The 15,634-nt window shown below is 46.3% G+C and overlaps 1 protein-coding gene, 2 long non-coding RNA genes and 1 other non-coding gene across 7 annotated transcripts in view; 3 read left to right on the top strand and 1 right to left on the bottom strand.

The window, feature by feature from the left end:
- LOC121704891 overlaps positions 1-688 on the top strand; it is a 1,115-nt gene extending 427 nt beyond the window's left edge. Inside the window, exons 2-4 of the long non-coding RNA XR_006030676.1 lie at positions 10-101; positions 290-378; positions 598-688. This is a non-coding gene — a long non-coding RNA (uncharacterized LOC121704891). The remainder of the gene's footprint in view (positions 1-9; positions 102-289; positions 379-597) is intronic.
- The window catches only part of LOC121704892, an 18,379-nt gene extending 6,953 nt beyond the window's left edge, over positions 1-11,426 (top strand). The window contains exons 2-3 of the long non-coding RNA XR_006030677.1: positions 10,202-10,204; positions 11,045-11,426. This is a non-coding gene — a long non-coding RNA (uncharacterized LOC121704892). The remainder of the gene's footprint in view (positions 1-10,201; positions 10,205-11,044) is intronic.
- Positions 717-852, top strand: LOC121706350. The gene has a single exon (XR_006031023.1). It is a non-coding gene; the product is annotated as a small nucleolar RNA SNORA50 (small nucleolar RNA).
- Positions 3,359-15,634, bottom strand: part of tex2 (testis expressed 2) — a 27,182-nt gene continuing 14,906 nt past the window's right edge. For 3 of the 4 annotated variants that reach the window (XM_042085429.1, XM_042085428.1, XM_042085430.1), the window contains 11 exons: positions 13,632-15,294; positions 9,590-9,790; positions 8,848-9,175; positions 7,975-8,204; positions 7,454-7,597; positions 7,058-7,157; positions 6,037-6,157; positions 5,401-5,523; positions 4,824-5,033; positions 4,325-4,445; positions 3,359-3,688 (listed from right to left, as the gene is read on the bottom strand). In XM_042085429.1, coding sequence (XP_041941363.1) covers positions 3,530-3,688; positions 4,325-4,445; positions 4,824-5,033; positions 5,401-5,523; positions 6,037-6,157; positions 7,058-7,157; positions 7,454-7,597; positions 7,975-8,204; positions 8,848-9,175; positions 9,590-9,790; positions 13,632-15,269 — 3,375 coding nt within the window. In that variant the 5' untranslated portion in view covers positions 15,270-15,294 and the 3' untranslated portion in view covers positions 3,359-3,529. The remainder of the gene's footprint in view (positions 3,689-4,324; positions 4,446-4,823; positions 5,034-5,400; positions 5,524-6,036; positions 6,158-7,057; positions 7,158-7,453; positions 7,598-7,974; positions 8,205-8,847; positions 9,176-9,589; positions 9,791-13,631; positions 15,295-15,634) is intronic. The other variant, XM_042085431.1, reaches the window with a different exon arrangement.

The raw sequence follows: 15,634 nt of genomic DNA, 5'->3' as shown, positions 1-15,634 counted from the left end.
TCTTTGTAGATCTGCGGTGCATGCATACCGGCGTGCCTCGCCTTGGCACGTGGTCGGTAGCATGGTCTCTTCAGCAGAGGAACGCAGTCGAGGACGCCCAGGTTGGTATATTGTATATCCATCCCACTTGACCCGCGTTTCAAAATTCAGAATGATGTTTATTGCGTTAGACTTCTGACTCACGATGAAGTTCTATTTTATAAATTCACTGACGATCAAATGACCGATAGGCCTAGAGTATTTTATTGGTGGGTACTACTTTGATTTAAAACCTTTGATCTTGTTGCAGGAATGGGGAGTATGGAATAGCTATGTTTCAGACTAAGAGGTGAAGATCAAAATGGTCCTAAAACCTTGCCATGGCCTTCAGAATGAGGGGTATGTATCCTCATGGCGACACAACAAGCAGCCTCTTTCTCTATGAATGGCAGAACTGATATGTGAAGCTTATTTTGGTCACGAGTGATGACATTAATGCGTTAGACTTCTGATGAACCATGAAGTCAATCTTTTGTTACTGACTTGACTTAGTCTTGTAGCCTAAAGGGTAAAACTATTTAAATGCCTTTTGACCTGATAGATTTACCTTTTCCCCAGGATGGATGATGGTGCCAACTAGGATGAAGACACAAAGATATTTTTTCAGATGTGCTTTTTAAAGCAAAAATAAATTCACTTTCCTAACATGGCTGGTGTCTTGTTTTTATTTCAAATACTGGCACTGCCTTTGAACCTGTGTTGCCCTCACCGTGGTTTCATAGGCCAAGCTGCAGTGCAATATTAATGTTCTTGTTATAACTGGGGCCTCTTGGCACTTTCACCAAGTTGCTCTTTTAAATGCAAGTTACATCTTTGATTCTACATAACTTTATTTGTATGTAATTTCTGTTCTGGAGCAGATGTGTTAAGACACTACAGCCCAAGCACAGGTGGGTCTCAAAGAACTAGAATATTATGGAAGTAACCCCCCCCCCCCCTTTTTTTTTTTATTTCAAAAAGTGAATCTTTAATATATTCTAGCTACCTTTCTTACCATACTTTCCATGAATATGCTGTGATACACCCTGCCCTTTCAGCAATGATCTGTGGCTTACCTTCCTTGTGGAGGTTGTCAAGAGTGTCTTTTTGACAACTATGTAGTCTTTCTCATGATTGTGGTTGTGTTTACTGAACCAGACCAAGAGATTAATGGCTCAGGAAACTGACATTTCTGTATTATAACATATATTTTGATAAACTGATTTAGTAAACTGAAATCATCAAGATTAAAACAAAAAGTGGCTTGAAATATTTCACTTTATATCTAATGAATCTATAATAATGATTCACAAAATAATTTAGGTGGGAAAAAATTAACACAACACAATGTACTAATTTTTTGAGATCCACTACTTGTCTCAGAAGCCATGGAGATTGGGTTAGTCCCCATTTCTGTCTTGCTAGTTGTGAGGCTCAACCCTTTTAGTCCCCACTGTCTAACCTTCAGGCCATGGCTGAACCCCACAGAAAATAAAGGTTGAAGTTGGAAATTAACCAATACATCACTGAAGCAAAAGATTTTTAATAGATCCCTCGTGTGTCCAAGCTGCCATGACACAAACACCATAATTAAACAACAGCATGACATTTGAAATAATGTAACACAAATATTTGGCATAATAAGCACACAGGCCAAAACAATAGAGAACATTATTTTCACCCCCACGTATTCACATTATGGCACTGGGGGTGTAAATCATTACTTTTTACAATGACCAAAATTGAGAAATCACTACTTTAATGAGGATGCTATACAGAGAACATGCTAGTCTACTGCATGGCTGATGAGCAATGCTGATATCGAAGGCACTTAAGCCTCCATGAAAGACCGCTTTTGTGACAGTTTTGTAAGTGCACAGGTGACAAAATTCCTTTTTCTGTAAGCTGTAGAAGCTGATGAGTTGATGAAATGCACACAACCTTCCATTTGTACAAAAGATGATTGCTTGTGACCAGTAATGCTATTGTTGATATTGAGACTGCGGTTTTAAGTTGCACACAAGCTCACATTTCTATGAATACAAAAGAAAACTGCACTTGTACACACTGTAATTGACTTGACTTTTTCCTGGATTTGCACATATAGCTTGCACATCTTAATTCTGCCAAAAGGAAAAAAAACATTCTTTTTCATAATGTCACCAGACAACAATATTTATAATACCAGAACTGATACATAATGTGACTTAGAACAGCACAAAGAGTCTGGACAAATCCCCCCCGATCCTCCCACTAAGAACTGAGTGCGGATATAAAATGACCACTCCTGCTTACATTCATTAAGCCCACTTTGATGACAGATTAAGACACGCATTGCTTTTGGCTGTAAAGACTAGATTGCCTCCACCCTCTCCCACATCTACACTCTGCAAAGCACTTGGTTGGGAAAAGTAGTTTCTAGGAGACATTAGGTTGTTAAAAGACAGACTCACTGAAGCTTCCATCTTCCAAAACAAACAGTGACACCTGGTTCTTCTGCCCACTGTGGTGTGGGTGCGTTTGACAGGACAGGTTTAGTCAGGTGGGAGGCGCGTATCAGCTGGTATTGTTCATGAACACAGTGATGTTGATCTATTTGCATAAGGCGGATGCCAACGCTTGATGACCTAGGCAACGCAGGGGTGGAGGCAGCGGGACAAAGGGATGGGTGGGTAGGCTTTTGTCTTCCAGGACTAATGTGAGTGTGGGATCACAAGCATGTGACAATCATCACATTACATGGACATCCAGACATACTGTACACACTCACACACAAACCTATACATTGTCACGCTGAGCTTCACAGATAGCTCAGTGTCACACCCTCGATGGCTTTGAGGTGTTTGAGTGTGGCCTGTGCCCCTGCTCCTGTCAATTTGAATGCTTATGTCACTTTTGTCTTAGATTCTCCCAATAGCATGTGTGCTGTCACAGATACACATTAGCATGTAGATAAGTACACACACACATACACCCGCCAAAAAAAAGGTTTGGTGCTGCTGCTTCACATGTCAGGTCTTATTTTCCTTCTCTTTCTTGTTGACTTGTTTCCACTTGGAATGCTTGGATTTGCAGTGCAATTGTACATGCTATGGTAAAAATGTCCTGGTGAAGTCCTCCACTGTAGACCTACTTCTCCTTTCTCATCAGCCTCAGAGAGGAAGAGTGGACAGAGGGACTTCAAACCATTGACTGTTCAAAAACCTTTCACCTTTTAAAAAAATCCTATAAATCATGGAATTCCAACCAGTTCCTTCACTGTGGAGACACGGAGGTCCAGTATCCATGCTATTTAGTTCTGTATGGAGTTCATAGAGGGGGCACTTCTGTAATGTCTTAATTCATGGCCCCATTCTCTCATCAACTCTCCTTCAAAAGTCTTGTCCAGAGGAAGCCATTAGTTTCTTCTGCTTTCACCTTCTATGTCCACTGGTGACCTGCGTCCCAGGGAACACCACATCACTCTTCCATGAATGTTGTTTCTTCCCTTTCCCTGAACAGAGCTGTTTTGTCACATGTCACTCTGAGTGGAGAGCTCAGCGTCAGAGGAGAGCTCACTTTCCTTTAAAGTGTCCGTTGTCAGTACCAGACTCGTGTTTGAGCGCGGGTCCATTGCAGAGTGCATGATGGGTAGCCAAACATCATCCATGTTTGGCATGACAAATATTTTCTGTTGATTACAATATGAAAAAGGCATAATTGAACATAGTATAAAGCACACAGCCACATATTTCTACACACCTATAATCATACAGAATAAATAAAGACCCTAATACTATTTTTTCCACATTAATGCATAGACATGCCCACTTGGCATGTTTACATTCCATTGACTTGCAGCATACAACTTTAAGGGAAGAACACCATGATTGAACATGCCTACCCACAATAAAGAACTATAAGTTTATATTGTAATTATAGGTTCTAGGAGTCTCAAACAAAGATCACTTTTGCTTTATTGCTTTGTTGTACAATCAGCAAACTGTTAGCTTCCCCTCTAGTCCCCTGACGACAAGCACATTTCTTTGAACCACAAGTGGGTGGCCATAAATGAATAACACTGTCCCCTAAACGGCCCTATTGGCATTCTAAACCACTTGAGGGCATTTCTGGTGTCTCTGAGGCAATGCAAGCAACCAACCTATAACTCAATAACCTCAGACTTTGAACAGACTTCAACCATATGTGGAGATAACAATTAATACCCAACAAAGGCCTATGAAAACTGGACTATTTAAGCAGATGTTAGAATGCTACAATAAGCACACTGAAAGCAAATTCTCTATGTTGAAACTCCTCCACTAACCTGGAACTCTTGGTCCAATTTTTTCTCAATCCAGTCGGTCACATGGGCAAAAGTAACCTCTCTTTCTCCCAGTTTGGGTCGAGCTTTCAGCTCAACGTGCGGTGGGCTCCGGAAGCCATACCTGAAATCATGACATTGTGTCAATCAAGCCAATGGTCATTCTGTCCTAAATTTCTTTTGCATAGTTATGAAGCAGACATATGTATTGCCATAGCTTGTTCGAAACGGTAATATGGACTCACAGATTGCTGGTCCCAAATACAACCAGCAGAGGGCAGTCATTTGTTAAACCTTGTCATTATAGGGAAAATGTCTGACAGGATTGGTTGGTTTAAACTGTATGGCTACTGTATTTCATGGATAGCATCTTTTGACTACATATGATTGTGTAGGGGACACTTTCCATTCACAATGTGAATCTATTGGGATCCAACAGCAAGTTCACCAAAGTCACTGTTTGCCAGTAAGAGCGATGAGGGGGACCAAAGGTGGATCGTACCATATTCGGTCGGTGGGGGGTGGAGGGATGTTGACAGCCAGCGTCCCTTTGCACTCCTGCACTTCTACGGTGAGCAGCAGAGGGGTGTTGGACACCTCCTCCATCTTCTTCTTGATGAACTCCGTTTCAGTGGCTTTCTGGAAGTACTTGGACTTGGCAATCTTGTCCACAAAGCGTATGATCTTGCTGGGCCGGTGGCCACCAACGTAACTAGGAGAAGACAGGGAGCATCTTGAAAAGTGAGTCAGTCTGTATCTCTTATTCATAAAGCGGCCTCTGTCTCACTCTCACATGTCAGTTTGCTTTCAGCTCATTTGCAGTGTTTGAATCAGAGAATATTATTCACCTCAAATTACCCATCTGTCTGCCTCCCACTAGCTCTCTCTTTCCTTCTCTCTCTTGCACTCTCTTTCTTTCTCTCTCAACCTCTCTCTTGCTCTCTCAGGCCTGACACGGGTATACCATCCCATTCTGGGACTCAGCATAATAAGTTGCAAATATAACACACAACAACATCAGCAACATTTATAGAGGCCAATCCAGTCATTCAAATGGGCAATCTATTTTTGTCTCATACCTCTCGGCCCCAGGAGGAACAGCTTTATCTGTGAAAACTTCCTGCGGCTCCTCTTCATCTGATGATCCAGCACTAGATGACTCTTCATCACTGTCAGCCAAGCAGTACGTCCTCGGCCTTGGCCTAGTGCGCGCAAACACATGAACAGACACAGATATGCACATGCGCATACACACACACACACACACACACACACACACAGACACAGGAAGATTTGTTAGTTTCTAAGAAGCGCAGGCCTCATTGACTTCACCTGTCTGTCTTGCGGCATAATCAGAGGTGAGCGTCTCAACTCACCAGCAGAACAATGGGGCCAGAGAGGGGGTGCGTCCAGAGAGATTGAGAACATGGCAGAGAAAATTAGATGCAATTCAACATGTAGCAGCACATCACGGAGTCGTCATGAATGTTAAGGAATGTGCAATGAGGCCAAAGAGCTTTTAAGTGATTTTTAAAAGATTTGTAAAGCTGCACAAAGGAGTAGACATGTTGATAGAGGTGACCATATATATATATATATATATATATATATATGGAGGTGACGGCATAAGAACGAGGCGCTGCTACTTTGAGAGATTTTGTTACACTGAAAGTGATCAGTGTTTATTAAGAAAAAGAAGAGAGAGCTGCTCTTACCCCTCTTTCCCCTGTTCACCGAGCCCCTCTCCCTCCTTCCCCAGCCGGGACAGGTTCATCTTTGTCTCCAGCGTCATTAGGAAGGAGCCGTGATAGGAGATCTCCAGATCAAACCACAAGCCTTCAGGGGAAGGGACAGAGAAATAGGCTCTATTACAGTAGATAATCCATTTAAACAGACAAGGAAGAGACACAGGTCAATGATACAGGGAATATCATACAATTATACAACATGCTGATGAAAAAAAAATTGTTTTCTTAATCTTATTTTAAAAGGAAATTATCATTACAGTATGTTAGGAGAGCATCTCTAGCTGACTGTTATTTTTACTATGGCAGCAAGAACATAGCACAACTTCTACCCCCTTGTCGTCCCTGTAGCTGAGCTCTTTACATAACGAGCGTGAACGTTTGTGAGCTGCTGCATGGTGGGCAGGCGGGGACGCTTCACGTCTGACTCAGCCCGCACCACTCACGTCTGCGCCGGATGGACAAACTCCACCAGTGATTCACAGGCACATCTGCATGAAATCCGCCACCGTCGTGACACTTGTACTCATGACTGAACAGCGTACATTCATGTCAGCCACATCACAAATTAATCGGAATTCATTATTTGGCAGCATTAAAATGTTGGATCCCCCACTCAGACGCAATACCTGCAAGCCTTTTCCTCTAAACGTAGTTATGGCTCATTGGACTCCCAAATGGGGCTCGTCTAGGAGACGCCTCAGTAAGCTGCTCATAAATTGGCCAGGCTGGAGTGGTGACACTTCATTAATCTGACCGCTGGAACAGCACCCTCCCACGTCCCGCCATGACATCAGCCCTGTCCTCAGGCTACTCTCTCTCCAGGGTTTCCTTTCGCTGCCACTTCTACTCAGTTTGCTCAATGTCTCCAACAGTATCTCACTACAATATGTCCAGATATGTCACAGTTCAAAGTGAGGCCATGGGCCAGTGCAAGACGATGTCTTGAGGGGCAAAAACAGTAAACTGTTCTCTCCCAGCCCATTTTTACCTTGATGATCTACATAGGGTCTGGAGGCCTTCAGGATCTTGGGGATGGTGATGCCCATGTCCAGTTCGGTCAATGTCAGCTCATTCATAAAGTATGGCAACTGTAACAGCAGAGAAACAGTCAGACGGCCACAGGGTTGTTCATTCACAGCATTTTTTCCCAGCTAATCCATTTTAATCCCCTATTTATCCATGTAAATCACTCTGGAGTTTCTTTTCTAGACCCTCTGGAGAGTGTAATAGATGGGGGACAAAATGGACACACACAAAGACATATATGCAAGCTGGAAGGGACAACAAAATCGGAATAATGTCTAATTAAGGGTAATGGTGATCCCAGAAGTCATCCCTGTAGATACGGAAGAGGTGACTAAGTAGTGGACAGACACACGCATACCCGGATCTTGCTCAGTTTCATTTGGATCTTCTTGGACACCATGTCGGCCCAGTACTTCTCCCCTAAAAAGTCCCAGAAGATCCTCCCAAGCAGAGCGTTCACCCAGGCCTCAGACTCAGAGCATTCCTCCTCATTGTCAGGCACCTGAAGGCCATACAGAGAAAGGTTAAAAAGAAATCAACCATAACAAGTAGAGAAGAGTGCATAATTACTCTGAATTAAACATTAAACATTTCATAATGTATCAAAACTATCCTGTGAAAAAGACATACAGTACATGTGTAGCTGAAAGAAAGTAATTGAATCAACTTGCAAGTCTATGCTGCTTTCATGTTTCAACAAAGCAGACATGATAAAGAAAAGATGGATGTAAGGATGATATACTAGATCGCTCATCAAATCTTTTAAAGCTATGTCTAAACCCTGCATTTGCTATAAATGAGCTGGTAGTAGCATCCATTATACATAAGCACAGCTCTTGTGAACTAAAGGTGAGCTAAAATAAGCTAAGCAGGAGCTACCTTTTTGCCGGCCCCTGGGCTGCTGGCTGCACTGGGCAAGGGGCTGGCGGGGCGACTGGTGGCACCTGTGCTCACATACTGGGCCATGTACACACTGTAGTCCAGCACTTTGAGCTTGAGCCCCACGGGCAGCTCCCTGGGCCGCGGCGGCTGGGGCTGCAGCGCCTCCTCCAGGCTGCCCCGACTACTGCTGCGGCTATTAGACAGGCCCCCGTGAGCGGGCAGGAAAACTGGACCGGGGGAGGGAGGGGGCACAGGCACATTTATCATCATGGATTAAATAGACAAAAGCCACATCTAAACCTTTCAAACACCAATATCATTGACATTGTATAGCCTTACACTACAGAAGGGAATAACTGTGATCATAGCAGCTGGACTGTTATAATTGTTATTATTATTAGTCTATTATTATTGTTTATGTTGTAAATCTCTTTGGATAAAAAGGTCTGCTTAGCAAACATAACCATAACCATAATCATAACCATTACATTGGGTTCTTCCATTCAGCACTACAGAGGTGTTCTATTTTTATTTTATATTCTGCACCTAACGTCCAGCCCCACAGCATCAGCATCAATGCACAGGAAATCTCCCTACATCCCAATGAAGCCTGCCAGTCCTAATTTACTAACGTGCTGAAAAAGTGCTGCAGTAAGATATTTGGCTTTTTAGCCAAATTTGATATTTGCAGTAAGATATTTGGCTTTTTAGCCTATGCCACAGAGGCTTACTCAGCTGAGACCTACCACCTGCATATATCAGCCCTCGCCATCTCTTTAGGATAGCATCTCTCCGCTAAGCTATCCTGGGCTGTGGATGCCAGAGATGTGAGGGGACGAAAGTTTAGGGGTGTCTGATGGGCTCTCTTACCCCCCGCTACGCTGGTAGGCCTCCTCGCCTCTGACTTGAACCTCGACGCAAACAGAATCCTCCGGAACCACTCCTCCTTCTCACGTCCAGTCCGTCCGAAGAGGTAGAGCGTGAGGTCGCCGGACGACCTCCGCACCAGCGTCTCCTCGCTCCGTGCACTGCCGCCCTCCGACCGCTCAGCCCCAGGGGGGGGCCTCTCGTCCCCAGCCTCGGGCCGGTCTCCCTGGGCCCTGGCCATGAAGTCCTCCTGGGGGCCCAGCTCTATGCAGATGGGGTACTTTTTGTTCCACACGCGCTTTCTAGCCAGGCTCTGAGGCACCAGAGAGATCTGCAGACACAGACGTGACACGAAACTTAGTTCCTCTCAGAGAAGCATTGGGAAAACTAACAAGAGCACAAGAACAACTATTACCAAGACAAGACAAGCCAATACAAAAGGCTCATTCCATGCCAAATCTTGAAACCTGAAATATTTCCTATAGGTCTCTCAGTGTTTCTCCAAAATTGTATCTTGTATACCCATACTCCAGAAATGGGCACAGGCCAAATTGTAGTGCTCAACATCAAAGATTAACATAAATATGTTAATTTCTGTTAAGGTGCACTCATTTAAATTTTCATTCTTGCACTGTCCACTGTCACTCACATCACATTATCCAAAGTGTGCTGTAGCATTTCAGTGACTGACATTTTAAACAGCTTTGAGGATATCAGGATGAAATACACACAGATACACACACACCTTGCTGTCAGTGAGGTCATAGATCTTCTGGCTGATGTAGGTGACGTCGGGTTTGGGCTCATTGAAGGAGGCTCGACGGGGGATGTTGCGACCGGGTTTGGACAGGCGCAGCGTGGAGCCCTCCAGCCGCACAAAGACCGAGTGGGTAAGGGTGGCGTGGTACGTCTCTGGGTCATAGCTCAGGATCTCATTCATCCAGCCCTAAAAACAACACACATACACACACACACGCACACATACACACACACACACACACACACACACACACACACACACACACACACACGTGCAGAAGGCTGTCACATCATTTACATTATTACAACAACTTGTGTGTTTTTCTCATCCTGTAGAGGTTCATTTTTAGATATTTTCAAAGTCAAAGTCAAAGTCTGCTTTATTGTCAATTTCTTCACATGTCAAGACATACAAAGAGATCGAAATTACGTTTCCTACTATCCCACGGTGGAGACAAGACATATTTTACCAATTAGGTCCACAGACAAACATAACATTCAAGTAAACAATATAAAAAGTGAAAATAAGAAGGCACATACAATGAAGAAATAAGAGCAGCAAAATTGGGTTGAAATTGTGCAATTGTACATACAGTAGACAGTCAATATAATAGTGCAAAAGTCAGGCCAATACATGGCTGAGGTAGTTCTGTTTGACCTAAGTATGCAAGTGGCATAGTGGTGCAAGTTATGTAAGAGCAGCAGAAGTGTGTTCAGAAGTGTTTTCAGGACAACAGGACAACAACAAGTTGCAAAGTGTGCAAGTGGAGTAGTGCAAAGCAGCCATTTTGGGTCCAAAAGTCCAGGATGTTATAGCTGAGGGTGGAGGATGAAGCTGTTGGTGAGTCTGGTGGTGCGGGAGCGCAGGCTTCTGTACCTCTTCCCAGAGGGCAGTAGATCAAACAAATTGTGAGCGGGGTGACTTGCATCACTCACAATTGTGGTCGCCTTGCGGGTGAGGTGGGAGGTGTAAATGTCCTTCAGGGAGGGGAGTGAAGCACCAATAATCCTTCCAGCTGTGTTCACTATGCGCTGCAGGGCTTTCCTGTTGTATTCAGTGCAGCTTCAGCCCCACACAGCGATACAGCTGGAGAGGATGCTCTCAATGGTGCCTCGGTAGAATGTGGTCATGATGGCTGGTGGAGCACTTGCTCGCCTGAGTTTCCGCAGGAAGTACAGGCGGCGCTGAGCTTTCTTCGCCAGTGATGCAGTGTTGGTGGTCCAGGCGAGGTCTTCACTGATGTGCACCCCCAGGAATTTGGTGCTTTTACATTATTTAACATGACAACATAACATCGGTTGTCATGTATCTACACGAGGTTGACACTGACTGACAGCTTTAGGCGGGGATCACACTGACCAAGCGGCAGGTTTCCTATTGTTCTCTATGGTTCGGCAGTGGAACGGTGTCAAAACTGGCGTAACACTAGCGTTGAACAAGCTGTTAGATTTTAGTGGTTTTCTGTATGTCATTCTTTTGGTTCTTTGTTTAATACTGCAGAAACTGCGAGGACAGGATGTTTATTGTAAGCAGACAGAATGTTGTCACCTTACAATAGCAAATGGTGTACCTAACTAATTGTTCCCCCACAAGACGTCTTAATTCAATAAGGCTATATCACTGTCTGTTTCCCCCCTCCAATTTGACCCCAGACGTGAATGTATATTCTGGTATTATAATTAGCCAGGAGTTTCCCAGATCTTTGCTTCAGTTTCTTACCTTGGCTTCACCTTGCAACATTGTGCTGTGCTGTGCGTACAACAGGGTTACCAGAACTCTGTTGTTACATCCAGAATAAAGAACTATTCTTTCGCAAGCCAGCCTCAAGCCAACCACAAAGATATTTCACCTTTGTTCTTATTTGGTTGAATTTGTCTACTTTACTCTGTCCTATATCAAATAAGTGTTCTTATAGACAAAGGCAAGTCCCTCCACTCGGTGGCTATTTTGTAATACATTTTGTGCACTTATCGGGCAGAACTGGGTGTGCACATGGCTTCACGACACCAACCTCACTCCAGCTGCGAGATCACAAACACATGATTGGCACAATGTATTCACAACATACCACATGATTGGCAAAATGTATTCACGTCAAGTTTTGGTGGCGGAAGGGGCGAAATATGTGTAGACGACTGCCATGTTACAAACTGCGTTACAAACTCACCCCATACATTTCTATGGGAGATTCTTGAGTGTTGTGTCTCCTCATAGAAAGTCTCTGTGATAGATCACTGCATCCATACATGATTCAGGTGTCTTTCACAGTGCAAGTATCCACTACTGCTATACACTAGTGCTATTCTGTATGAGATGGATGTCCGTCCAGTCCTTGCATATACAAGGAGGGTTGTGTGCTTTCCTCAGTCTCCATAGATATCTCGGCCCCTTCAATCACTTTAGTTTTAGACAAGCAGTAATACTGTGATAAGGGTTACATCATCATATGAGGGAAAATGAAGTCGGAAGGACAGAGAGAGAGAGAGAGAGAGGAATAGAGGGATATAGAGGGGTGGAGGTGGGGTGAGAGAGATGGCTTGTCTGGTACGGTGTGAACCCAGCATGGTCCGTTTGCCCTAGTACATGGGCTCGGGATCCTCTCCCAGCCATGCTGTGGCCTCAGGCCCCGGCCTGCATCTCTCTCTCTCCATGCAGCCCACACAGGTTCACCTCCATTTATGTAAGTGCCACCCCACACACACACATATCTATCTATCTCTCTCTCTCTCTCTCTCTCTCTCTCTCTCTCTCTCTCTCTCTCACACACACACACACACACACACACACACACACACACACACACACAAACTTACACTCGTTTACAGGCCTAGGTAGAAATTCATGTATACTCTAAGCAGCATAGTAGCACACATGGAGTTACACACAACTACATTTGTGCAATACAGTTTCAAGTGCTTATGTGTTTCAAAATGAATGTCTTGAAATGTTCACCCACTGAGCTTCCAGCAAGATGGTGGCATGGTTAGACATATATTCAAGAATAGACTACATTAAAATACATTTATGGCTTTGGGCTACTGCTGCTGCTGCAGAGTCTCTTCAGTGCCCCATTAAATATATTCATTAGTTCCACAGCAGATAGCAGACAGAGACCATAGTAGAAACCATAAACTACATCTTTATAGATTTTTGGTAGACTTTGGTGGTGCAACATAACAGATTCCAACCAAATGAACGGCAACCGTGTGTTTTCCAGTACACATTTTATAATTCAGTGAGAAATAATGAATAACCAGAGGGCACATTGAAGGATTCAGGATGTCCACAGATCCTCGAAAGCTCTTTAATCTGTAGCTCTTTAATAAGATTTTGGCAAATGATCTGCATTTTGAAGCTGTTACATACGTACGACGGAGTATTAGGGCCACACATAAAGAAAGAAAATATTTTTGCCATGACAAGATTAAACATTAAATTCAACATTTCGAGAATAAAGTTGAAATATCATGTCGACTTTAATCTCGACGTTTTGAGAATAAAGTTTGGAGAGAGAACGACCACTCCAAAGTAGGGTACAAACGGGAAATGAGTGCAACAACGATAGACATCATTTGAACAAAACAGAGAACATATTAACCTCTGTTGCTCAGCCAAATTCTTTCCTGTTACGTCCTTTTATCACAGAGTTATCAGATCGGAGTTAAAGGCGATGGTCAAATGTAAACTTCTTAGCGGCTTCTTAGCGACACGTCGAGATTAAAGTCGACATGACATTTCAACTTTATTCTCGAAATGTCGAGTTTAATGTCAATATGTCGAGTTTAATCTCTTCATGGCAAAAAAATAAATATATTCATGTGTGGCCCTAATACTCCGTCGTAGTTACGGGACTACATCACTGAGTGAGAATTTTAACAAGGGGTTGGCAAGCCACAACCAACCTTCAGCTACAGATAAGCTGCAGAACTTTCAGTGTAGTATTAAAAAAGAGCTTTATTAGTGTGCTTGAACAATATTATGCAGGCTCTGACATCTGAGTCCATTTTGTACATCCACCATGGCCTACCTTAAAAACCCCTGGCTCCTTGATGTCCAGCGGCGTCAGGTTCCACCGGTCACCCCGGCGTCTACTGGGCAAAGAGGAGTAGGTGAAGGCCGAGTGGCGGGGGGCCGAGAGCCACACCACCAGGATGGCCAGCATGAAGCCCGCAGCCATGCCCATCAGCACCGCCTCCACGTAGGGTGGCAGTGGCAGCACAAAGTAGCCGTACACCACAGAAATGATAAGCAGCAAGCAGTTATGGGGCACGCCGGGCGCCTGGTCATCCTCCTGGTCATCATCATCGTCCTCGTCGTCGGTGTCGCCCTGGCTGTAGGCGCCCGTCAGGCTGCTGTGGCGGCGCTGGCCATCGCCCGCTCGCCACCCCTCGGTCTCCGTGTCTGATTCCTGCTCGAAGTCCTCGCTGTACAGCTCGCAGAACTCCTCGTCCTCCTGCCTGACCAGCGCCGACATGCAGCGGTCAAGCGCCAGCGAGGGCGAGCGGGGGGGCGGTGGCAGCACCGAGGCCATGGTGCCCATCTCCAGGCCCGGACACGAGACCATCCGACTGACCCTGGGGATGCTGTAGCTGCTGCACTCCCTCCTGTCCTCGCTCTCGTCCTCCATGTCGCCCTCCTCCTCCTTGATGCTGTAGCTGCCACTCTCGGGGTGTCCGTTCAGGCCGGCCAGGCTGGTCAGCTCGCTGGCGCTGGACGAGAGGGTTCTTGTGCGCGTGCTGGCGGCGAAGCCGCTACCCTCTTCGCCCATGAACTTGCTGAGCAGGTGCAGCGGCTCGCTCATGACCTCCGAGAAACGCCGGCGCGTGTCCTCGATGCGCGCCTCCACCTCGGGCACATTGAAGAACGAGGAGGACGGCCGGCCGTCCAGCGGGGAGGCCAGCGGCGACGACGGCGCCGTCTTGGAGTCGCCCATGGCTGCCGAGGGAGAGCCCCCGGGCGCTGCCGAGTGCAGGGCCCCCGGGCGCGACTGGCCGAAGGACTTGAACAGGTTGCGGTTGAAGCGCGAGTCCACGTCGGTGGGCTTGGCCGTGTCGGTGGACAGCGACTTGACCAGCGTCTTCATCAGGTGACGTCGCTGCTGCGATTGGCGGGCCGAGGGAGATGTGACGCCAGCCGCCGGCACCACTGGGGGTTCCACGTCCGAGGAGAGGGACTTGACCAGGCCGAGGAAGGGCTTGGACGGCAGAGCCGAAGCTGGTGGCGCCGCCGCCGCCGCCGCCACTCGGACCGGTGAGGCGCTGGAGGACAGGGGGTGCGTGGAGGCCCCAGCGAGGGCCTGGGGAGGGGCGTCGGAGGGCCAGGAGGAGCTGATGGAGGAGAAGGAGGAGGCCGAGGGGGAGGACTGCAGGATGGCCACAGCGGGGGTGTGGGCATGCGGAGCGGCCGAGGAGGAGGCCGCCTCGTGGCTGTTGAACTCCTCGCTGGCCTCAAGGGCCGTGGCCAGCGGCGTGCCGTAGAGCTCCTCGTCGTCATCGTCGTCCTCGCGGCCCTGGGCGGAGAAGTGGATGGTGATGGTGTCGCGCGAGAGCGAGCGCTGCACCTGGAGCCGGGGGCCAGGGCCCGAGGCTGGGGCACGGGGGGGAGAAGAAGGGGTGGGGTCCGGCTCGACGCGCTCACCTCCGCCTCCGCCGCCTGGCCAGCTCATGACTGAACTCCCCTCAGCTCACCACCTGCATGGAGAGAGAGTGAACACAGGTCACACACATACACACACACATATCACATACACTTCAGAGTATGTTTTTCTTTTTCACCGGCTTTTCTGAAAGCACTGACTTTACGATTAGCAATTGCATACAGTTGCAGTTGCTAACCAGTGTGTATGGAACCATTTGTTTTCACATTCCCTCATCTCTCGGCTTATTTTTTCAAAACCTAAAAGCCGTTATTTTGGACCAACTGTTGAGAGTCTGGCGATGAGCCCCTGGAGGGGAGAGAGGGGCGAAGAACCGAAGGGGGCTGACAAAGGCAGCTGAGGCACTTTCATACGGACAGCCTTTGAAGAAGAAA

The sequence above is a fragment of the Alosa sapidissima genome, chromosome 3 (assembly GCF_018492685.1).
Source record: "Alosa sapidissima isolate fAloSap1 chromosome 3, fAloSap1.pri, whole genome shotgun sequence".
Taxonomy (NCBI): Eukaryota; Metazoa; Chordata; class Actinopteri; order Clupeiformes; family Clupeidae; genus Alosa; species Alosa sapidissima.
The sequence above is the reverse complement of the archived record's forward strand: the minus strand, read 5'-3'. Positions and strand labels throughout refer to the sequence as shown.